At 31.0% G+C, this 23,749-nt stretch overlaps 5 protein-coding genes across 8 annotated transcripts; 2 read left to right on the forward strand and 3 right to left on the reverse strand.

The window, feature by feature from the left end:
* Nucleotides 1-228: 228 nt before the first annotated feature.
* On the reverse strand, nucleotides 229-5,723 carry LOC101489725 (magnesium/proton exchanger). Of its 3 annotated transcripts, none has more exons than XM_004495892.4 (9): nucleotides 5,567-5,723; nucleotides 4,621-5,093; nucleotides 3,869-4,044; nucleotides 3,344-3,462; nucleotides 3,082-3,233; nucleotides 2,817-2,941; nucleotides 1,505-1,721; nucleotides 1,254-1,383; nucleotides 229-755 (listed from the first exon to the last, which is right to left on the reverse strand). In XM_004495892.4, the coding sequence occupies exons 2-9, from the start codon at nucleotides 4,985-4,987 to the stop codon at nucleotides 458-460; spliced, it is 1,584 nt and encodes a 527-aa protein (XP_004495949.1). In that variant the 5' UTR covers nucleotides 4,988-5,093; nucleotides 5,567-5,723; the 3' UTR covers nucleotides 229-457. The 3 variants fall into 3 exon arrangements, with proteins under 3 accessions (XP_004495949.1, XP_004495948.1, XP_004495947.1); XM_004495891.4 differs by having other exon boundaries at nucleotides 5,433-5,720; XM_004495890.4 differs by lacking the exon at nucleotides 5,567-5,723 and adding an exon at nucleotides 5,180-5,426.
* A 5,405-nt stretch (nucleotides 5,724-11,128) lies between these two features.
* On the reverse strand, nucleotides 11,129-13,811 carry LOC101490908 (pentatricopeptide repeat-containing protein At3g62890). The gene has a single exon (XM_004495894.4). The coding sequence runs from the start codon at nucleotides 12,987-12,989 to the stop codon at nucleotides 11,274-11,276; it is 1,716 nt and encodes a 571-aa protein (XP_004495951.1). The 5' UTR covers nucleotides 12,990-13,811; the 3' UTR covers nucleotides 11,129-11,273.
* A 278-nt stretch (nucleotides 13,812-14,089) lies between these two features.
* Nucleotides 14,090-15,590, reverse strand: LOC101491227 (large ribosomal subunit protein eL22z). The gene is made up of 2 exons (XM_004495895.4): nucleotides 15,325-15,590; nucleotides 14,090-14,460 (listed from the first exon to the last, which is right to left on the reverse strand). The coding sequence occupies exons 1-2, from the start codon at nucleotides 15,537-15,539 to the stop codon at nucleotides 14,316-14,318; spliced, it is 360 nt and encodes a 119-aa protein (XP_004495952.1). The 5' UTR covers nucleotides 15,540-15,590; the 3' UTR covers nucleotides 14,090-14,315.
* Nucleotides 15,591-15,709: 119 nt separating this feature from the next.
* Nucleotides 15,710-17,946, forward strand: LOC101492078 (outer envelope pore protein 16-4, chloroplastic). The gene is made up of 6 exons (XM_004495898.4): nucleotides 15,710-15,861; nucleotides 15,937-15,988; nucleotides 16,081-16,112; nucleotides 16,220-16,253; nucleotides 16,375-16,442; nucleotides 17,532-17,946. The coding sequence occupies exons 1-6, from the start codon at nucleotides 15,790-15,792 to the stop codon at nucleotides 17,661-17,663; spliced, it is 390 nt and encodes a 129-aa protein (XP_004495955.1). The 5' UTR covers nucleotides 15,710-15,789; the 3' UTR covers nucleotides 17,664-17,946.
* Nucleotides 17,947-18,636: 690 nt separating this feature from the next.
* On the forward strand, nucleotides 18,637-23,738 carry LOC101491548 (caffeoylshikimate esterase-like). 2 transcript variants are annotated; one of them, XM_004495896.4, is made up of 7 exons: nucleotides 18,637-19,074; nucleotides 19,198-19,288; nucleotides 19,400-19,432; nucleotides 22,016-22,162; nucleotides 22,250-22,380; nucleotides 22,511-22,648; nucleotides 22,863-23,738. In XM_004495896.4, exons 1-7 carry the CDS (start codon nucleotides 19,048-19,050, stop codon nucleotides 23,262-23,264), a joined length of 969 nt encoding a protein of 322 aa, XP_004495953.1. In that variant the 5' UTR covers nucleotides 18,637-19,047; the 3' UTR covers nucleotides 23,265-23,738. The 2 variants fall into 2 exon arrangements, with proteins under 2 accessions (XP_004495953.1, XP_004495954.1); XM_004495897.4 differs by having other exon boundaries at nucleotides 18,639-19,058.
* The last annotated feature ends 11 nt before the right edge of the window (nucleotides 23,739-23,749 follow it).

Consider the following 23,749-nt stretch of genomic DNA (forward strand, 5'->3'; position numbering starts at 1 on the left):
AAGACCATAAAATATAAAAAACCAAGAAATGCTGACTAAAAACGTTTGAATTAAGACTCAAAATACAATACACTTTGTGGAAATTACCAATTGGATAGAGTAGAGGACTTGTCTGTAAGACTGTAATCAGAAAGCAACAGTGAAATGAAAACTGAACTCACCTGAAACCAGCCATAATCAATAGCTTGCAAAGTTCCTCTCAAGGGATAAGCTTTAATGCACCATAAGTTAAGTGTATAATTCCTTTAAAAGAAAAACTCCAACAAAAATATATATGTCTATATGGGTATGTAATATCTACATCAAAATAAAAGGAAAAAAATTCAAAAAGCTAAGGAAGCGGTATGACAGTACATGAAGGAAGAAGGAAGAGTAATGATTACTGTAGAGGGCACCCGGGAAACATAAATACATAATGCAATAATGAGCAAAGGATAAGGATCTGTGTAATACAATTCTAAATGAATCCTGAAACCTTAAGTGAAGATAGTACGACAAAAATAATCCACAGCAACATGAAAAAAGCACAGGTAATCCATGCCCAAAGCCTTGGTCCTCCAAGCTCTGCACCAAAAACTAGGCGCCTAACAACCAAAACTGAGATACATCCAACTGAAGTGGAGAAGAAAACAATCAATGAAAAGCTAAGTCCCCCTGCATCTTGGATTCGGAGAGGTTCTCTATATGCTATGAAGTTGTACAAAGTATCAATAAGCCATGGAACACCAATGCCAACATATATATTCACTGAATTGCTGCAAAAGTAAATAAGTAATTAAGTCAATTTGACCTCACCCACTATATAAAGCTTCTTCATAAAAACAAGGATTTGGCAGGCCATTAAAATAACCTAAATACAGAACTCATTATAAAATGAAAGGGTCAAAGCCTCCGACCAAATAATAAAATTTGATTCTAAAATTCTAGGAAATAATTTTTCTAGGTTATTTAGAATTCATTATTGACATTTTATGGTGACCTAAGATCTCTGATAATATCAATCAAATTTTATTTTAAATTAGTCTGAGATACTAGAAACAGGCAATCAAGTCCACAAGAGGTTGAACCACTAGAGGTATTAACTTCTTTTCCGAACCTTCAGGGCAAACTAATAAAATACCTAATAGAACAAAAAACTACACTCCATGAATTTTGTTAACTATTAATATCCATCATGAAATGATTTAAGCAAAACCATGATGACATGTGACCATATTCAAAAGCAAGAATGACATGTATATTGAGATGAAGACCTGCAAGTGATGTTTGCAATAGCAGAGTCTGCTGTTTTTTGACGTTCAGCAGCAATCTTGCTCGCCACTAAATCGGGCCATGAGGTTCCACTAGCTAGTGCTGTAAATGCTATGACATAAGCATTTATTCCTGTTAAGGAGGTTACAAACGATGTAAGAAGTAATTACAATGCGCAGAATTAAAAAGGAAACTTTGGATCTATAATGAACTAAAGAAGTGGACTGGAATATCATTGAATGAGAAGGAAAACCTGTGACACAGCTTATAAGATCTGTTATCTTAGTCACAATGTAAGCTATTCCACTGATGAAAAGCAGAGAGCAAATGAAAGAAATCCATCCATGAGCAATATGGCATGGGGGAACAAAAGCAAACAGAAATCTCCATGGTAAAAGCAACAACTGCCAGAAAATCCGAGCTATGCGGATATAGATATTGTTCATCTTTTTAGATTCTTGGCTCTCCACCTGTTGAAAAAATTTACTGACTAGTCATCATAAACTGACTATATATTGTTAGAATTTTCCTACATAAGTCCTCTATTAGTGAACTACTGCTCATAAACTAATGCATCTCTTTACTAATCCTTCCATTATAAATTTATAATTCAAATCAAATTTTAGTTATCCATTCATAAACTAATGCATCTCTTTATTATCAAAGGATGCAATGTCCGTAAATTGCTCAATTATGAGAAGTCCAAACCAGATCCAAAATTTGCATTGTTTTTTTACAACGAATAACTCCTAATTTTATGGATTTCATTAAGCTATACTCTAAGTCCTAAATTCAACAATAAGGGCAAGGTTTAAATCAACATCTCAAATTTATGACTGTAATTTCTTAATTTACAATTTCATGTCCGAAACTTCTTAGTGTGGGATCATCATAACTTAACTGATTCAGTAAATATGGAAATATTATTAACAATGAGATACTTTACAAGGAAGTATGGCCTATCTGTAATTTAACTGGGACTAAACAAAGATACAGTCTATCCTTTGTGGATTTAAGAGACAGAAGATGCAGAGGAATGAAATAGAGAGAGAAAATGATTTGGTACTTAAAAATATCAAAATTGAGGAGAAAGGTGGATGCTTCATATGTTACCGAAATTGCCAAATGGATAAAGACAACAAAGAGTGTGATCAAGACAGGGCCAGAAGGACAGGCATCACCTTCAAATTGCAGTTTGCCAGTATACTCCATGAGGCCATTCATCATCTTTTCTATGATTATTATTGTTTTCTTTGCTATGCTTTGATTTGCAATAATTTTCAAATTTTCAATTGGTTTTAAAAAAAGTGAATTTGATTGATAGTAAACAATTGCATAATTCATTTATAAAATAAAAATTACATGTTGTACTTAACAATCTCATCATAATTCATAAAAGGCCTCACTGTATGCAAGTCAAATTTGAATTTTAAAGAGTCCAACAACGTCAATTGATCCATATATCCCCAATTAATGGGCAGGCGTGACTGTGGCTGTTGTTATTCTTGAATCTATGATATCAGCATTTAATCTTTAAGACATGCTAGCATTATAAAATAAAGTACCGTCAGTGCATCGACAAATTGTCGTCTCCAAATTGTAAGCAAGCAGGTATCCTCAGGCCTTGCTTCCATATCTCTATCAGAATTTTCTGCATCATCTATTTGAGGTACTCTTACATACAATCTATCTGCAAATTAGAAAATTTGCGACATAAGACTGTTCTGACATTTCATAATGTTTCTCATACTAAAAAAATTGTTTCTGAAGAAGAAAACATTGAGAGTAAATCCAACTTTCACTACATTAAGGTGTTCATGAAACAGCTACCTCTGTGGTTTTCTGAATGAATGGAAAAAATATCAACAGTGTCACTGTTCTCTTCATTAAAATGAATTATCTCAGAGCACTCCACTTTGTCATGGGACTCTTGTTTAGGAGTCTCTTCCGGTACCCAATCCTCTGGCCTCTCATCTCTTGCACTTCAAATATAAAATGAGACATCAGAATAGATAGGTAAAAATTCAAGAGGATCGTGAAATCTTAATCTTTTTACTTAATTCTAAAACATGAAACAAACTGAAGCACATACATAGGTAGAGAAATATAGGGCCAACGTTTATCTTGAGCATAAGCATGAATCAACAGTAATCCGTACTGAAGTACTGTAAACAAGGCCTCCCATAGAGTTATCACGTTTGGAGTCCATACCTACATTCAATTTTTGGATGAATATTCCGCATAAAAAGGACGATCAAGAATTAAATAACAAGCAAACTATGATACAGTTAAACAAGATAATCTCTTCTATGTTAACTTTAAAATACTTTTGAGTTTTGAATGTTTTTAAACTTATCAAACCTAAGTATGAGTACCAAATTTATAATTGTTCTAACTAGCAGATTGAGATACAAGCTCGTGAAGGATATTCAGAGCCAACTTAGGAGATGCCAATGCAATTATACACATTGGCCATGGAAAAGTAAAATCATATCTAACATCCCTTAAATGTTAAATACAGTTTCTAAGGAGAGAAGGCTTCTTGTCAGAAATGAAGGCTCACATTATAGTTCTTACATATTAAATGTTTAAATACAAATGAATGTTTAAGTAGTACCTCCAAAATTATGTATAACCAAAAGTAAGCCCAAAATGACCAAAATAGCTCCACTATCCATACACCTAGATCAGCAATCTTTTTCAACTCTCCTGCTTTTGGAATTACTACACAAACGGCGTGGATGGGGAAGAGGTCAAATGCAGCAGAACCAACGAGTGTTCCAGGTCCCAAACCTGAATATTAAGCACAGTTATCAAGAATTATAGTTACAATAGTGCTCAGCAGTCTAAAGCCACTAAAGAAATAAAGTAGTTGAACATCAGAATAAAACAAATACTCATACTGCAGCATCAAATATTATTCAAAAGGAAGGAAGCCACTGCAGCACTCAACTCACTCGTTAAACAACTAAATATAAATCTAGCTTTTAAACAATTAAAAAGTACTTCAAAAATATACTAAATAAGTCTAGCTTTTTCTATCATTATTCTACATGTTGCCTCCCCCGAACTGACCAAATAAATATAAATCTTTCAGTACAAGGTAATTGTTGGAAAGACATATTAACATGAGAAAAAGTGACAAAAATAATTACTAACCAACAACAACAAAGCCTTTTTCCACTAAGCGGAGTCAATTAAATGGACAACGCTATCATCATATCATATTGTATGGTAAAAGTCACTATTTAGTGGCGCATGTTCCCTAAACTTCAAGTACACCAATACAAAAAATCAACAAAGGTATCCAATTTGACTTTAGTATCCATCACAAGAAATATAGAGTTCGAAAGCTTTGAAAAAACAAACCTCCAGCATACCGATTCCCCAAATTTTGTATAGCATCAATAGTAGCTAATGATATCTGAGGAAAACTGGTTCCAAAGGCCAACAGGCTAATATCTGCAATTGTATAATTCCAAACTTTTTCATGTTTAATGATTTCAGTTTTAGTAACTGGATCTATCACCACTACTTCCCTTGTGTGCTTGACCACGTTTTCCATCGATTTAAAGAAGCGACCGGTTATAGCCGATAATCCAATGAAACAATAAGCAAGGCCAAGAAAATATAAAAAAATCCGAAAAGTATTCCCAAGATCAGTTTCTCCACTAAAAATAAGGTAGCTTTCACATTTTTCATGCCCCAATAACAGTTTACTGGAAAACCAAACCATTTTATCAACCCTTCTTGGCCAAGTCAAAGTGGCAACAGAATCTCAATCAATCCAAAATTTCAGATCAGTTATTTGTAATCATCACAAAACAAAACATTCACATTACCTGATATCATGGTTCAGTATTAGAAATCAAATTGAAAATTAATCAAAACAATATATACGTATATATGCATATACAACAAATGATACCATTTGAATTGGAGAAACAACAAAAGCATGAAAAACAAAATTTCGGGTGAGAAAATATCTTCAATTAAACACTCTCAAGTTGAGTCAGTGTCAGTTGTAGTAGATTTGGAAATTTGGAAAAAGCTAATTTCATTTTTTTTTTCTTATCACTTTTTTGTTGTTGTTGAAATTATTGAAGCAGTATAATTACAAGTGGGAATTGAAGCACGCAAAAATTGAGTACATTCAGCTCGGTGATGAAAAAGACATAAACCTAAAATAATTGTGAAAAGGCAAGCTTGTCGTTTCTGATCTGAGAATTAGAACAGCAAATTGATGGGGAAAGGAATGGAAAACATGGAATTGATATGACGCGCTGAGAGGGGAAAAAGATAATCGGAGAATTACCGGCGAAGATAGAACTCGCCGGAGAGTTGCCGGCGGCAATGGCGGTATTTGTTACTCCGAATTAAAGCAGTGGATTTTGGAATTGAGAGTAGATTTTTTAGAACGTGTTTGCATGGTAACCAGATTTTATTTTATTTTATATAATAGTAAATGATAAATAATCTTCTTTCTCTTCCGTATAAAAAATATCCTAAAAGTTAAATTTAATAAAAAGTGTAAAAATATCTTATACATAGTATATAAAAATTAAATTCAAAGAAATGTCGAAATAATCTAAACATTATGATTGTGATCATAATTATTTATATAAGCGAATAATGTTGCTGCTTCATTCAACAATAAAATAAAATAATAATAATGTCGCTGCTTCATTCAACAATAAAATAAAATAATAATAATGTCGCTGCTTCTTAGCATAATCAAGTAATAAACTATACGAGAGAGATCTTCTTTTTTATAAGAAATAATACTAAACAAGAGAGATATCGTACACGAAACATTTTGACTCAAATTGATGGTATTTTTGTCATTTTCATTCTTTGTTATTCTGACTATTTATTAATTTAAGTTATTATTTTTTCACATAATGCTGAATTATTTATTTTACTTTTGATTTTAATTTTCTTGATAATTTTTTGTACTCTATCATCATAAATATTTACATTAATTTATGATTTTATTTATTTCACACAATACTAAAACATTAATTTTACTTTTTTTTTTCTTTAGTACAATTACAATATATTTATTTGTTTTTTTATTTCAATTTTTTCTTTAGTAAAATTCCAACACATTTTTCAATTACAACATTTTCAGAACACTTATAAAATAAAAAAATAAAAAAAATCAATGAATAAATATTGTTATTTTAATCATTATTTTTAAAGTCTAGATTATATCTTTGTTATTTTAAATTTACTCAAAGAGATCATTTGAAATGAAAATTTGAATAATTATATTCACGAAGTTCAGAGATTCTTGAATATCCTTTGTCAGTGTAAACTGATTTTTGTTTTTTGCATTTCTACCCTTATAATATTTTCAAAGTTAATAGCAAAAGAAAGCGTAAAACCATGTATGAGTTCTTCCCTTCTTTTTCTATATTATTTTCTCCTATAACTTTTTGTCATCTTTATTATCCATTTTTTTTTTATATTTCTCTACACTATTTTGATCATTCTAATGATATTAGTTTCTCGTTATGATTTTATAACTATAAAATATAATGTGACATGTTTTAAATTACATGACATATAATATGATGATAAATAATGATTAAGAGCTATAAAATTGCAAGAAAACACTATAAAAATTTAAATTTCAACTTCAGATTTTTTTAAAATTTAATTAATGATATATGAATAATTATATCATGAAATCATATATCACATTATTTAAAATATGTCAAAATATCTTTTTTTTTAGTTCACAAATATGCAGAATTGATAAAAACTGCCGACTTTTAAAATAAAGAGATCAATTTCGTGAATTGGTGCAAATAAAGTGACAAAAACTATAATTAAGCCTAAAATATATTAACTCGTGGTTTTATTCTTGTGCATCGCAAGGGTGTGCGATCTAGTTACTCTATGAATATATATTTTTTATTTATATTTTATGAGTAATTTTGATTTCGATTTGACCAATAATTATAAATATGAAATTAAAGAGTATACAATGTTGTCCTTAAGTTATAACTTTACAGATAAACTAATATTGATATTGTTAAGTTGTACATCATATTTTAAGTTCGAATGTGAAACGTTGTATGTGAGTTTCTAATAATATTTATCATCTCTTCTACAAGAGAAAAAAACTATATAAATATATATATAAAATTGAAGACTTAATGTATTTTACACTAATAGTTTATGGTCATTAAATTCTATAAATATTTAAATTCGTGATTTAATTACTAAGATATTATTTTAATAATCAAACATATATATAAAGTTGGAGACTAAATGTATTAGTACAATTGATTTAGTCAACCTTTAATATACAATATGTGAATGCTGACATACATGAGTTAGTGTACAAACTAATAATTTGACAATCAATATTTATTTACATTTTTTTAAAACAATTAATTATTTGTTCATTTAAAATCATATGATAATTTGTTGAATTGATTTATTCATAGTTGGATTGATGAATTTTGTTTTTTATCATTAATTTATAATAAATTATTATGTCGTAGAGATACATCAAAATTGATGTTATATAAAATTACATCGTTGACTTTAATATTGACATATCTTATTTACATAGAAAATAATTATAGATAGCCAAAATTTATATAATCAATTTGATATTACCTTATTGTTGATTTTATTTTTGTTTACATGTCTGGTTATCACGTACTATAAAAGTATAAAGGTATATATTATGGAATACACAATATTCAAGAAAGATAAATGCACACCTCTCCATATATATTGAGAATTAGTTACTCTAGGAATAATTATTAAATGAGTTATTTTGTTTAATAACTTAATATAAATATTGAATTTTAATAATTTAACTATCAAAGCAAAAACTTTTATTAAATAGATTAATTTTATAAATTTTTATAAAATTTTAAAACTATTTAATATTTAATTAAATAATTTCAAATAAATGTATAATAATTTTTTAAAGCATAAATAAATATCGATAGTTATACATAACTATAAATTTTGGAATTACATAAAACGTTGTGGACTTGATAATTACTATATATATTAAGTCAATAATAAACGGTTGTATTAATAATTTTGATGTTTATAATAAATTATTAAGTGGAGTAATTTATTTTTAAATTAAATAATATATTGTTAATATAAACTAATTTTAGTGAATATAAACTCTTATTATTTTAATAAATAATTATAACTTTTATAATTAAATAATCAGTCAATCAATCTATTGAATTAATTATCGACATGGATCACGTGTTATAAAACATGGATCACGTGTTTGACTAAAACATTAGCCGACATGTACAGTTGGATTGGATAGGACGTAAAGAACCAAATACTGCCCGGTATCCTTTTTTCAGTTATAATTTAAATAAATAAAAATTAATTTATATAAATTGAACATATTAATTTTTATTGATTAAATTATAATTTTTTTAAATTAGTCAAAATAATTTTCAAGAACGAGGGGAAGACAAAATATAACTACTGATTTGAAGTTGTGTTCTGAGACTAAAAATTTAAATTTTTATTGTAAATAATTCAGTGTTCTCTCTATAGTAAATTATAAAAAAAAAAATAGATAACTTAATGTATATTAAAAGAATATTATTGATCACATTTAATTTATATGATTCTAATAAAAAAGATAAATTTATTTTCTAAATTATTCTCAATACCTAATAAATTGAGTTTAAAAATACAAAAAGTTATATTAAATGAATGATAGTTTAAAATTTTTTATCATTAAATAAGAAAAAAATATTGATTTTTGCTTGTAAGAAAAATTAATTTTGTTTATATTTTATTTAATGCTATTCAATTGCGTAAAAAAGTGTTTATTTATTAAATATGAATAATATTCATTCACTTAAATTGGTAAATACATCAATACAATACATTTAAAATCGCTAACATAAAAATGATGAATCTACAAACAAACTCACAACATTTATGTTAATAACATATAATATGATAATTTTGCACAAAATGACAACAATACCTGCAAATATGACAAATTGTAATTTGTCTCTATATATATAATGTTGATATGTTAAAATTATTGATTAAAATTTGTAATGAATCAAAAATATTCTACAAATCTAAATCAAATGAACATCGCACCAAAATAGACCGAACATAAAAAAACGTCACACTTAGACGACGATAAAATTAGATAAAAAACGAAAGAAAAACTAAATATATGTGAAGTTCACTTATTTAAATAAAATGAATAAGGAAAACAACTTATAGTAGTGATTCTAAACCAAAAATTTGTCTTAGATAATCTTTTGTTGTGAGTTAAGAAAATGTGAGAAATTTATGATATAGTTAATATTAAGATGATTTATTTTTATTAAATTGTTTATAGTGAAATATGTGAACTCTTTGGCACAACTAAACATCGAATTAAATGTTTTTAAAACAAAAAATTTAGAAAACAAAAAATGATAAAGCAACTTAAATTATACAAGAATTAAATGATACAAATATAGTGCATAAATTAAATGATTTTTTTAAATTTCAATATAACAACTTAAATTATCTAAGATTTGGAATAGAGTGAGTAATAATGGATTAACTATACAACTAAAAAATCTAAAAATTTAATGACAGTTTTAGTTCTTATATTATTATTAATTTATGGAATTGGTATTCCTACTTTATAAATCTAAAGTTTTTGTCACTCATTTAAATTTTTGAATTAAAAAATTAACACATTTTTAATGATGTAACATTCAATTTTATGATATAGAACTATTTAGATAAATTAATTATTCATATGTTATTAATTAAACTAAATATATCAAAAATTTATGAAATTTAAATATAAATTTTTATGGTATTATATTTTAATTTTAATGAATATCAATTATCGGCGAACTAAAAAAAAGTAAGATTACATTGGCGAACTAATTAAAATTAATAACAAGTAGTAATTGAATAATACAACGCAATCTATTTTTGACATGTTTAGCGATTTGTCATGGTTATTATTTATTATTCTTTTTCTGGAACGAGTTATAATTTAAACGAATATGATCAAATTAAATATATTAAATAATATTATTGATCACATTTAATTCATGCAAATTTGATAAATAAAATTTAATTTATTGTATAAATTATTTTGAATAACTAATAAATTAAATCATTGAAAATATAAAATTCTATTAAATAAGGAATACTTTAAAGATTATATTATTAAATAAATTAAAACTATTGATTTTTTTATTATATTTCATTTCGGATGTAGTAACTTATTTCTTATGCTCACCCCTCATGTCATGTAAGGTGAAAAGAGTAAGAAGAGTCTGCCCCAAGGCCCATAACACAACACGAGAAGGAAGTTTCAACTTTCGTCTTTTCCACATCAAGTGAAGAGAGGGAACGCCAAAAGAAGGAAATGTAAGTAAAAACAAATTCTTAAAACTTGATAATTGGTCATGATAGTGAAAGGATAAGAGAGATAGAATAAACTTCACTTCTACAAATCTCACCCATTATATTGGTTTAATTTTGTAACTTTTTAGTTGAGTATATAAATGTTAGAAGACCAATTTCTATTTAAAAGAATAAAGATACACAAATGTAAAAGAAAAAAATCTATGATGTTCAATCATAGAGTTTCGACCAATTATGTCTACGTCTCTTATTATAAAGCGACCACAACACATTTTTATGATGATTTAAGAATAAAGTTTACAATGTACAATTTATATTTAAAGAGAAATGCTAATGAATGAACTTGAAGCATTTGTTAAGTAACTAAATATGAAATTTTCATATTAAAAATGTATTGAAACTGTGTTTTTAACTTTTTGAAAGGTTAAAGTTTGTTGTTTTTAATACAAAACTTCTAAAATTTAGTTTCCTTAATAAGTGATCTAAGAACACTTTTAACATGACTCATTTAAATACTATTGATCCAAATTACAATATTATCCATGATATGTCCAACAATAATTACTATCATTGGGCGACTTGCTCCCTTACCACTTAATATGAGCCATATCCAACAATAACTATTACCAGTAGTCTTTGCAGGAGCACACACCATTTTTAAAATGATGAAAACGGTTGCAATCTCTAACAATAATCTCCCTTTTAAATTCCCTAGATACCATTTTCATAACAACATGACAATCACTACATATCCTCAAGTTCTTTACAATCCTTATTGTGGTGCCTGGGCTTGTCCTCAGAAAGCAAAATGCAAGTGCTAATTTTTCACTATGAAGAGATAATGCCAACTCCTTTCCTTCCTCATCCAAATCAAGCAATACCTCATTGGTGTTACGTATATAACCATGCTTCTCCAGCCTCTTCATAATCTCATCAATCATTCTATATATATTTTGTGTTTCTGGATGAGAATCCTCCCCTGCAGAAAACTCATGAAGAACACCATCTATCTCAACCAAACTACACCCTGGAACTTTCTTAACGCCCCTCAGCTCCATAACATCTCTCAGATGCCTCACTTCCCTCCACTTTCCCATCTTTGCATACACATTAGAAAGAAGCACATAGGCACCACTGTTTTTAGGGTCCAACTCAATGAGTTTCTTTATTGAAATCTCACATGTTTCAATGTCACCATGCATCCTAGCACCACTAAGCAAAGCACCCCATATCATCACATCAGGTTCCATAGGTATTGATTTCACAATATCCCAAGCATCTCCAATTCGACCGGCTCTACTGTATAGATCAACCATACAACCATAATGTTGTATCAAAGGACTAACACCATACTCTTCTTTCATCCTCTTGAAATATTGATTCCCTTCACTAACTAAACCTCCATGTACACAAGCACAAAGAACACCCACAAAAGTCACAGCATTTGGCCACACCCCATCATTTATCATCTTTTCAAAAAGTTCAATGCATTCCTTTGAAAGTCCATGCATGGCCAGAGCAGCAATGATAGCACTCCAAGCCATTACATCTTTTTCTTCAAGACCCATATTATAAAATATGCATTTTGCCCTTTCAATGTTCCCACATTTAGCATACATATCAATCAAAGCAGTCCCCAAAACAACGTCAATTTTCATCCCTGATTTGTCGATATAAGCATGAACCCATTTTCCATGTTGAAGAGCACCTAACTTCGCACAAGCTGATAGCACAGACGTCAATGTGAATTCATTGGGTCTAATTCTATGACCCTCCAAAACCTGCAAATTCCGAAACAAGGAAAGTGCAGCTTTGTACTCGCCGCAACTTACATAACCATGAATCATGCAGCTCCAAGATATCACATTCCTTTGAGGCATATGATCAAACAGTTTCCTCGCCACGTGAATCATACCCACCTTTGCATTTGCGTGGATGATAGCATTCCAAGATGATACGTCTGGTTGGGGAATTTCATCGAACACTCGGTGTGCGAAGGGGACACTACCACATGAAGAGTACATGTTAATGAGGGAGGTTTGAACAAAAGGATCATCGGAGAGACCAAGTAGGAAGATTTGGACATGGAGTTGGAGAGCTAGAGAGAGATGAGAAGGGTTATTGAGGGATTGGAGAAGGAAAGGGAAGGTGTGAAGATCTGGAGTTACGGCATGGAAGCGCATACGAAGGTAGAGGGAGAGTGGGGAATGATGAGCAAGTTTGGGTTTGAATTTGACTCGAAATCGAATGAGGTTGTTCCAGACAAAGGATTCTACGTTGGGGTGGAAAAGATGAAGACTCGGGTGTGTAGATGATATTGCCTTCGTCAAACCTCGCATTGGTGGTAATGCTGCCAAAATATAATTAGTTCAAATTTTTGTTACTACGGTCATTTGAAGGGGATTCAGTATTATGTATGCAGCAAACAGAGCATCATATGCCATCAACTTGATGACCATGCATTTTCAACACTCTAATTTTTTGCATTTCTCTCTACACATATCTCGACACCCACCATCTACAATCTAATTGCGTTCTGATTCCAACTTTGCCCGTTAGACCAGGACATGGAAGCAAAAACTTTATAAATGAAAACGCAAGCATTTTTTGCGTTTATTGCCTTCGTGCTCATTAGAGAATACAAACATCATCTTTGCCATCAACTACACACCCCACGCTGCTAGTGAATTCCAAATTAATTAGAAAAAAGTAAGCCTCCAAGATATTTTGATTTCGGCTCCTCATTCTTTTGATTTTATTTTGTTTGGTTTCTCCATTATGGCAATTATTCAAACTCGGACATTTTATGTGGCAGTGTTATCGAATGACATTATCTATTCTCAGGCTATAAACAAAGGTCAGGTGAGTTTCCTCTTTATACCGTCTTCAGGAACGGGTTCCTCCATATTCCTCTTTTTCAACCAATGATCATGTTTCGAAAAATATGTTGAATCTCATCTAATGATGAAAAAGGCGGATTGTAGAATGCGAATGGCAATGAATAGAACTTGCAGTATGAAAATAATAGCTGGAGAACCCTTTAAGGAGTGTTTGGTTGGAGGAATTTGGAGAGGAAGATTTTTAAGTTTGCATTTGATTCTAATTTTGAAAGGGAACAAAGTCCCTCTTTTAATGTGTTCTCCCTCCATTAGGGTGGAGGATTGGCGGAGAGAAGAGTGTCCATTATAAATATAAATTATAAAACAATTTAAAATTTCTTCCCTACCATTGAACTAACATGTCTCTATTTTTCACCCCCACCTTCCCTCCCCTTAAACCCCCTTAAAGATGCCAAATTTTTGCCTCTCAATTTTTGAGTTTTAGTTTTATAGATTTGGCTATAAGATAAGCCCATAAAAGCTTTTTCCCAATGCCCCCCAAATTCTACTAAGGATTATTATCATCCAAATGATGGGACAGTAAATGTATGCTCCAAAGGTGACAGTTAAATTTAACATTCCAGCATATAAATAACTGCATCTGAATTTTTATGGCAAAATCTCCAATGATAATAACTATAAAACTTGCTGCGGGAAATAAATGGTACCAAATTAAAGACACAAATTCTTACACAACCAGTAAAAAGTTGACAAAAACAATCGACAAAAGAGATTCCAAAACAATTACACCTAACGGATAATGCATCAAGGCACAGAACAAGTTCTTCAGTCTTCCTCTTCACCCTCATTCTCAGCAATGTTGAAGTATCTCAACTCATAGACATTGCGGTCCTTGTTGGAGGCAATCACACGAAGCCAATCCCTCACATTGTGCTTTTTCAAGTACTTCTTGGTTAAGTACTTCAGATACCTGAGAAAAGGTAATGAATAGGACATAAATAATCACATGAAGGCAATTGAAACACCAAAGAAAAAGACTAAATTGCACAGAAAATAGGAACAATTAAAAAATTGATTTCAATGGAGATGCATACAGATTCAAAAAAAAAATAAGTAATGTAAAAACAGCTAAACTGAGCTTAGACGACCATCAAGTTCAGTAACTGCACCAGAATCACATTAGTGTCAACTTGCAATAAAATAAATGGAATACTAGACAATGGTGGGCACTAGGAAATCCATGAACATGGCAATTAACACAAATCATACTCACTCAAAGTTACAAATGTCATAAGAATCTGAAGTTAGCAATCAGAATACACGCAAACATCACAAGCTAAGATTGGCTCTTAATGCATCTTTTCTATAACCCTCTCAAAACAGTTGATAAATAAGACAATTGAAGACCCTAATCCAAATTCCCAAATAGTCATAGATTATTGTTATCTTTGCATGAGGATTTTGGAGGAGAGGGATGGACATATTTTCTTTTCTTAAATTGAGGAAACTATACAATATTTCTAAAACTAAATTGTGATTGAAATGTTATATGATAATCTACCACGATTCTCTTTCAAATATTTAAAAATCTCCAATATACACCAAAATATTTGCTTAAACCCCAAAAAATCTGGATCCAAACATACCCTTACGCTAAAATCACGTAATATAATTTGTTAAATAACGCTAATCGCAGTGCAAAATCCGAGTATTGGGGCAATAGATCTACTCTACTCCAAGTGTGAATATTTAACCTAACAGAGAAATAACATTAACTGATTGAATGACTAAATACGAGAACAACAACAACATTAGGCAGAGACGAAGAAGTTACCGTTTGGAGAAATTGCTATCGGAGGTAACGGTGATCTTGCTCTTTTCACGAGTAACTGTAACGGAATCACCGAGAGCACCAGCTTTACCACCAACCTTAATCCTCTCTTGAAGAAACTTCTCCAAGGAAGCAATGTCCATAATCTTATCCTCAACCGGCTTCGCACAATCGATGACGAAGCTTGTTCCCTTCTTCTTCCCCTTAGCTCCGCTCATTTTCGCACTCCTCTAGGATACAAACTAGGGTTTCCGTCGTCAAAAAACCTCTTTCAAGTTTATATCATTATTATTCAGCTATGTTTTAAGTATTTTGGGCCTTGCGTAAAAAAAGTATTTTGGGCCTTTCGTAAAAAAAAGTATTTTGGGCCTTAAATATGTTGGTATGAACCGAGGCCCAATAAAAGGCCCAGTTGTGCAAAATGCACGCACCAACAACTCTGTGCCTTGCTACCGGGACAAGAAGGAAATGGAAGATGAACTAGACGATGTCGTTCCATGCACATCACTCGCCGTTGAATCTACCCTTCGCGTCGGAACGGTAACGTCGTTTATCGTGGTTTTCGTTCTCATTAACCAACTTAAACACCGTTTGAAACTGTAAACTTTTCTTCAGGCTGGTGCAATTTGGGGATTGTGTACTGGTCCCTACGATGCTCATAGACAGGGTAAATTAAGTTAAATTAAATTAAATTTCTATACAAATTGAGACTTGTTATATTGAAATTTCTAACTTGTAATCTTTGATTTCTGTTTACAGGTCTTACAGGCATTGCTCGAGCTTCTTTTGTGGTAAACGATTTTCTTTTTTGTAGTATTTTATTGAATTCAAATATTGATTCTAGGGTTTACTTTTATATGAGGTGAGGTGATGGTTTGATTTGGTTTGCGAAGTACAGGCAAACTCGGTTCGTGTGTTTGGGACTCAATGCGGTAATTCAACTGTGGATAAGATAATATTTTGAGAATTATGTTTTGTAGAGTTAATGTTACTTGATTTTGGACTGTGCAATCATGTGTTGTAGAATTAACTTTGCTTGATTTTGAATTGTAGGACTTGTAGCTGGAGTTTTCAGCATTACACGCTGCGGAGTTAAGAAATACAGGAGACAGAATGATTGGGTTAGTTAGTTAGTTAGTTCTCTCTTATTTATCTTTAGTTTTCAACTAGCTTAGAAAGTAATGAGACACAATTCTATGAAATGTACTCTTTGGTGAACTCGTCCCAAAAGATTACTCCATTAGTTATGAAATTCTCAACATTTAGAAGCCTAGGTGAGTTGATGTGTTGTATGCAAGTGCCTGTAGTCATTATTTTAACAATTCTGGATTAGTGGTGAAGTTTAGACTTTGTTCCTTAACCCTAAAATGGAATTTGCTTTTAACGATTTTATGCTATTCTTGCTTGGATTGATAAAGCCCTATAGGTTAAGGTTATAGGCACTGGGCGGTTATGTATAACAAAAGCTGTTAATTGGACTTTGGACATCTTGGTCATGTTACATAACTTCTTATTTGTCAACAAAGGAGGTATATCCACAGACAGGATGAAGTGAACTTGCTAGTCCAGAATTGTTAATGGACGAAGTATAACCATCATCACCTCACTTGTCCAGAATTGATAAAGATGATTCAACCCTAGAGTCAGTCCCGCCGGATCTGAAAAGGGGAAAGTATTGGCAAAGATTAACCTACTTGGGACACTTGGTGTAAGCAGATAACCCTACTTTAATATAGGATGTCACTGTAAGATTCTAGCATTGGGCACCATGAACCTTTGATTATAATGTTGGGAACATACAAATGTTGCTTGCCCATATTGTATAAAAATGTCAATTTTTATTAGCTTGCCTGACTTGCCATTAAGACTTGTAATACGTCCTCTGTAGGTAGAACCCGCTTCTAATAGTATTATTTTGAAATGAGTTAACACTATATACTTTGGATTCCTGTTGTCTGACTAGATTTTTTTGCTCGGCAATGTCCTGCATGTGATCAATGGTTTGGACCAAATGATATGCTTAATGGAAGATAATATTGCACAGTTGTATTATTATGCTGGACAGCTAATTATTGTATTGTAGTTTTGATGCCAAGTTTGGCTTTGATTCAGAAAGCACCATTTTTTTATGGTACCTTGTACGTTTGTTGGAATAATTGTATGGCTTTGATTCTTTTCTTCTTTTTTTGCTAAAAAAATACCCCCAACAGGTCAATGGTTTGATTGGAGGAGCTGTAGCAGGTGCAGCTGTTGCTGCTAGGTCACGAAGTTGGACGCAGGTGATTGGGATGGCCGGTTTGGTTTCTGCTTTTTGTGCTGCAGCTGACTATTCCAGAACATAAGGTGCATTTGTTAGAAACTATGACAGAAGGATATGAGACTCACAAGTGTCTTACATCAACGAGCAAAATTGTCTGCTATTTGGCAGTTTTCAACTATTGTATATTTTGTTGTCTACAACATGCGTTTGTATATACCATATTTGTTTAGACGATAGAGTAATTTCAGCCTGGTTCTTCCTACACAAAATTGTTCTTCCTTATACTTGAAGTAATAACAGTTTTTCATAGTTTGAAAATTTTATTGACTTTGATATTTACGTCTAACATAGTGAACATTTTATTATTATCGTGTTATCATTATTATTAGCATTATTTGTCTTAAAACCCTGACAATGTGAAAATAATACATTCCAACTGATTAGTTACCATAATGCAAATAAGCTAAACTATGCATAATTAGAGTTAAAGAAATGTTTAAACAAAAATTATTTGAAATTTATTTAAGCTTATCTCATAATATAAGTATTTATGACATATTGAGTATGATTGTGTGTTGCCTGTATTTTCTTTCTTTTTTTTTTTTTTTTTTAAAAAAATCAGAGATTTACTATTTCTAACATTTGAGTTAGCGACCTCTACATGCTTTGTGAAACTTGTATATTTGTTTCTCTACATTGGATATCAATCTGTATCATAGAAAAATAAAAAAATTTGTCAGATTTTGAGACCAGTAGTAAAATAAGAGTGGCAATACCACTGGGCCAAGCCTGGTTTATTATTGCATGTTTATATTCTGCATATATAAAATATGATTATCTTGTGTTTTAATCGTGCAATAATGATTAACATAATTAATTTAAATTATTTTTGTACAATTTAATTATTCTGAATTAAATATCGTGATGATTTATATGATTTTAATCTTTTTTTTTTTTTTTTTTTTTTTTATTGTTTGTTTCCTAGAAAAGAGAAAAGGGATAATAATAGTGTTTGTGTTTGTGGGAAGAAGACGAAAATAATGGTGTGGGACGTACGTAAGATCCACAACAAATGATGGAGATAAGGAATGGGCTGTGTTCAAAGAAAATGCTAACCTCATTCATTTTCTATTTTTAGTAAAAGAAATAGAAAGAGAAAAATCCAAATGATGCAAATTCTGAAATAAGTAAAACACCCTCACACGTCTTTTCTCTTTGGCACAGGACTAGGACCCACCCTCCTCCTTCTGACCCACCCCCATCTCTCTTCCTCCTTTTTCTATGTTCATTCATATAAGTGACTAGAAATCATAAAAAAGGCCTTTGCCCCTGTATGAAGATTTTCACCTCATCAAACCATCACCACCACAATCGCTTTATACTACTCTTCAAATCACCAAGGTCCAAATATTGAAAAAACATTATTAACTAATAGCTCGTGTTTCATTAGTCCATCCACCAAACTCATGGAATTGAGGTTTGAATACCAAGAAGTAAATCTTACAAACCTCTTATTTTTTTTCTTTCACGTTCATTATTCTACATATTTTGTGTCATATATAGTTTGTTATATTAATTATGGAGATTAATGTATTATATTAATTAACATCAATCAGGGATACTGGAAGAACTCAAGGGGAATACAACTCTTCACCAGCAAGTGGTTACCTATTTCTTCTCCCAAGGCTCTTGTTTTCCTTTGCCACGGTTCAATTCTCTTTTCCCTCATTTACTCTCTTTATTCTATAAACATCTCTTACTTGGTATTGTGTATTAATAATTACTCCTTAACATTGTATTATTGATTGCTTGTTGTAGGCTATGGAATGGAATGCAGTACATTCATGAGAGGTAATTAACACATGCTCTTGGATCACTTTTTTTTTTCTTTCTTTCTTTCTTTCCTTTGCCAACTTTTTGTCCATTTTTTTTCTTGTAAATTTTACTTTCCACAAATTGTTACATGGTTCCTATATAACTTTCCTTGATGAATGATGGATAAAATCAACTGTAAAATGACAAATTTGTTCTCACCCATTAGGTAATTAATCACGTGATTTGATTTTCAACCAAAACTTATATTTCTTCATCAAATTAAAAGAGTGCATATGCAAGAAGAAAGAAAAAAAATTATATAGTACACACAAAACGAAACCTACGAAATAGAAAACTCTCGTACGTAGTTTAATTTGTTGCTTTCTCTTCTGATTGTTTTTCACATGACAATGTCATTGCCTTGATCAAACAAAACGATGGTATTGGCATGTAGTTAATTAATTTCATGTCATATAGATTTAGTGCAAGAGTGAAATCGTCGAATAGGTAAAATGTGTAGCTCAATCAATCTTAATTTGAAGAGTACTAGTACCATGGATGATGGATCCACCACATAACCCTACATCTTGCAGGCTAAGCTAGCCATGTTTAGCATCACAGTCATAACTTCTTTATCACTTCAATCTTTATATTTGAAATTTCAAAAAACTTTTCACTCCTAGCGTGAGAAGATTATCATGTCCTCAAAATAATAGTATTATGGAGATTGCATAATTAAATCACGAGTGAATCACAAAGCAAAAGGAAACAATTTTATTAGCCGCCTAACTGCTTTTTTCACCACACACCGACTGATTTTTTTCTTCTCAATTCTTCTTAAATGCTAATTTCATTGTGATATTGGCGACTCCGTTTTCTCGCTACATATAGTATTATTATTGGGAAAAAGACTTCAAATGAATACGTAAAGAGAAATATATATTGAATCGGGTCACCCACTATTTATATCTACGTTGCAAGCTATAATATTGGATGTGACACTAACAAATATATTGGAAAAAAAATACTCAAATGTGTTTATAAAAATACATATCCCATATGTTATATGTTAATTTTGTAAAAATAAATTAGATCTAATATAAAAATCCAACAAATATGTTTAGTTTCTTTCAAGAGATAATAAGTATTTGGAGATTATTTGTGCAATTTTAACAAGTAGAACATGGAAAGAAAAAGTAGGTAGGTAGCAAGATCGGTGAGTCTGTTTTGCTATATGGCTGGCTGCCCATATCTTATCTCCTATATATACTGCCAATCTTGTCACCCAAAGACTACCTCGTTGAAAAGCCTATTTTATCATATATCATTGGGATTGGTGGGGTCGCCACACTATTCTATATTATCTATTTCTCAATGCTCATGATTCACACTTTTTCTGCCAATCTTTTCCTTCTTCATTACTCATTAAATTGCCAAATTCAGATGTTCTTGGCTCTACTATATTCAATTCCATTATTTTATGAGTTCAGATCTTCTTCATTTTTAAAGAATATCTCCATTATTATAATTCTAGTATATTAATGTCACATATTTTAAAGACGTGCTCAAAAACTATAATTCTGGTATGTTAATAGCATATATTTTAAAAGTACTTGTAAATAATAAATTCTATCATAATTAATACGTACAATTATGAAGTTTTAGGTTCAAATTTAAAATTAAATGTTCAACCTAACAATATCAATATTTATTAGTTGAGTCAACATATTTTGTCATAATCTTGTATCATCGTCAAGATGTAATAAATAAAATAATGAAAACAATTTTGTTTGATTTAATTTTAAAATTTAATTAACTTATTTATATTAATAATCGTATTTTTCGAAGAAATAATACTTAAAAAGAAAAATAATATATCAATCCACTTCTCTGTCACATTGTATGGGCTCAACATATTCTTCTTACTTTTTGAAAAGAATATCCTATTAATTATTATTTTTGTTTTCTTGTATACATAACTAAAAAAATTAAAACTAAAACATTGGAGAGAAGCTTTTTCGTTTTTATATTAATGTCTTCATAAATATTATATTTCACATTTTTTATATACAAAATACACTTATTTATTTATTTTTTTCTATTTTATTTTCTCTCAATTTTTTTTACATTAACACGTTTTTGTTTGAGTTTAATTACTTATCAAAGAGAGAAATACGCCTGAGAGAAGGATGGGAGAGATTGCGGTCCAAATCCAGTTGGTGCAGGCAAGAAATAATAACAAAAGTACTTTTTGTACGAGAGATCAAGTTACTATGTTATGTTAGATAACTTAAAATAAATATTTTATTTTACAATTAAATCACTGAATATTTTTATTCTATATTAGTGTGCGGACAAAAACTCTTGTGTCTATTTGACCGTTGTTTTATTGCGCTATTCATTGTATAATTTTAATTACAACTTTATAAGTTATAAATGTATTTTATATACTTATCAATAATGTAGTAGTAGCAACATTTAATTTCCTCACGACACGAGAGTTATCGCCTCTAGTGTTGAACAAATCCATGCAATCCTCAAGGCATTTGCAACCAATTTGGAGTCTGAAAAGTAAAAGTAAAAGTAAAACTGAACTTAATGATTTTGTTGATGGTGTAGAAATTGGAGAGAAGTTAGCATCTGTAGGCTATGCTGTGTTTGGGATGGACTATGAAGGACATGGACGCTCTGCAGGTGTTCGTTGTTACATAACCAAATTTGACAACATTGTTAACGACTGTTTCAACTTTTATAAGTCAATTTGCGGTAACGATACAACAATTTCTTGTTCCTCCTGCCTTCATATTCAACAATATCATCAGTGTTGAAAATTCAAACATTTTGGTATTTCAGAGCTCCAAGAGTACAAAGGAAAGGCCAAGTTTTTGTATGGAGAGTCAATGGGGGGAGCAGTGTCCCTACTGTTACATAAAAAGGATCCTTCATTTTGGGACGGTGCTGTTTTTGTAGCACCAATGTGTAAGGTAAGAAACAAACCCCTTTTTTTTTAGTATTCAAAACCTTACCTTTATCATAGCCCTGTTGAGTATAGCATGATTTATTTGTTGTTGGCTCAAACAAAGTGTGACATGGTTCTGTGCAACTATATGATAGATATCAGAGAAGGTGAAGCCACATCCTGTTGTTGTTAGCGTATTGACTGGATTGGAAGAAATTATTCCTAGGTGGAAAATAGTTCCTACAAAGGATGTCATCGATTCAGCCTTCAAAGATCGTGCTAAACGGGAATCGGTGAGGTTTCATGTACTTTTTTTCCTTTTATATTATCGAATTTCGTTAACGTCAGAGTTGTCATAAGGCTACTAAAGTCTTCGTTTATGATCTCCAAACAAAAAATCATTTTAACTTCTTTAACCCCTTTAACCCTTAACTCAAATCAATGGAGTAATCCGACACTTTTTGTTTTGCTAGTTAATTATGTGTTTTTTGATGATGATGATTGCAGATAAGGAAAAACAAGTTGATATATCAGGAAAAGCCAAGGTTAAAAACAGCATTGGAATTGCTGAGAACTAGTTTGAGTCTTGAAAGCTGCTTACACCAAGTGACACTACCGTTTATAGTGTTACATGGAGCGAATGATACAGTAACAGACCCAGAAGTAAGCAAGGCATTATATGATAGAGCTAGTAGTGTAGACAAGACCATGAAATTGTACCCTGGAATGTGGCATGGCTTAACATCCGGAGAGCCTGATGAAAATATTGAACTTGTGTTTGGAGACATCATAAGTTGGTTGGACAAGAGAGCTTCGAGCAAAGCACGTTTGGAGTCTTTTCTAACAATTCAAACTTACAACCATAGTGATAATCTTCATGAGTTTCAAGGACGCCGCTCATCACTGTAGAATTATAAAACCCACAATGGTGGGCGCTCTGAACCATGGCCATGGACTCATGGTCGTGTTGTTATGCATACAAAGCATTGCATTATACGGTGACCAACTTCAATACTACCTTGGTACATAATATAATGGAGTCCAAAATGTTACAGAAACTAAAGCAAAGTATTTAAGGCTTCAAAATCATATGTTTCACTAAACTTACCGTAGTACTAAATCTTCGAGTAGGTAATGTCCGTGAAACAGAGAACCATACAAGATTTCGACACCGATTATTGACAAATAATTACGAGTATATATATTTTTCAATGGAAGGGTAGTGTTTCATGCAAAAACTAGTGGGAGACTAAACTCAGACAGGAACATTAGACCTAAGGTCAGTCTCCTCCCCTGAAACATAGAGATGATCCAACCCTTGACCTAAATATGTATTGTCTGACAACTAATTGAAAAAATAATTATGTTCCTTCGTGAAGAAAATCATGAATAAA

This window comes from Cicer arietinum, chromosome 4 (genome assembly GCF_000331145.2).
Source record: "Cicer arietinum cultivar CDC Frontier isolate Library 1 chromosome 4, Cicar.CDCFrontier_v2.0, whole genome shotgun sequence".
Classification (NCBI taxonomy): Eukaryota; Viridiplantae; Streptophyta; class Magnoliopsida; order Fabales; family Fabaceae; genus Cicer; species Cicer arietinum.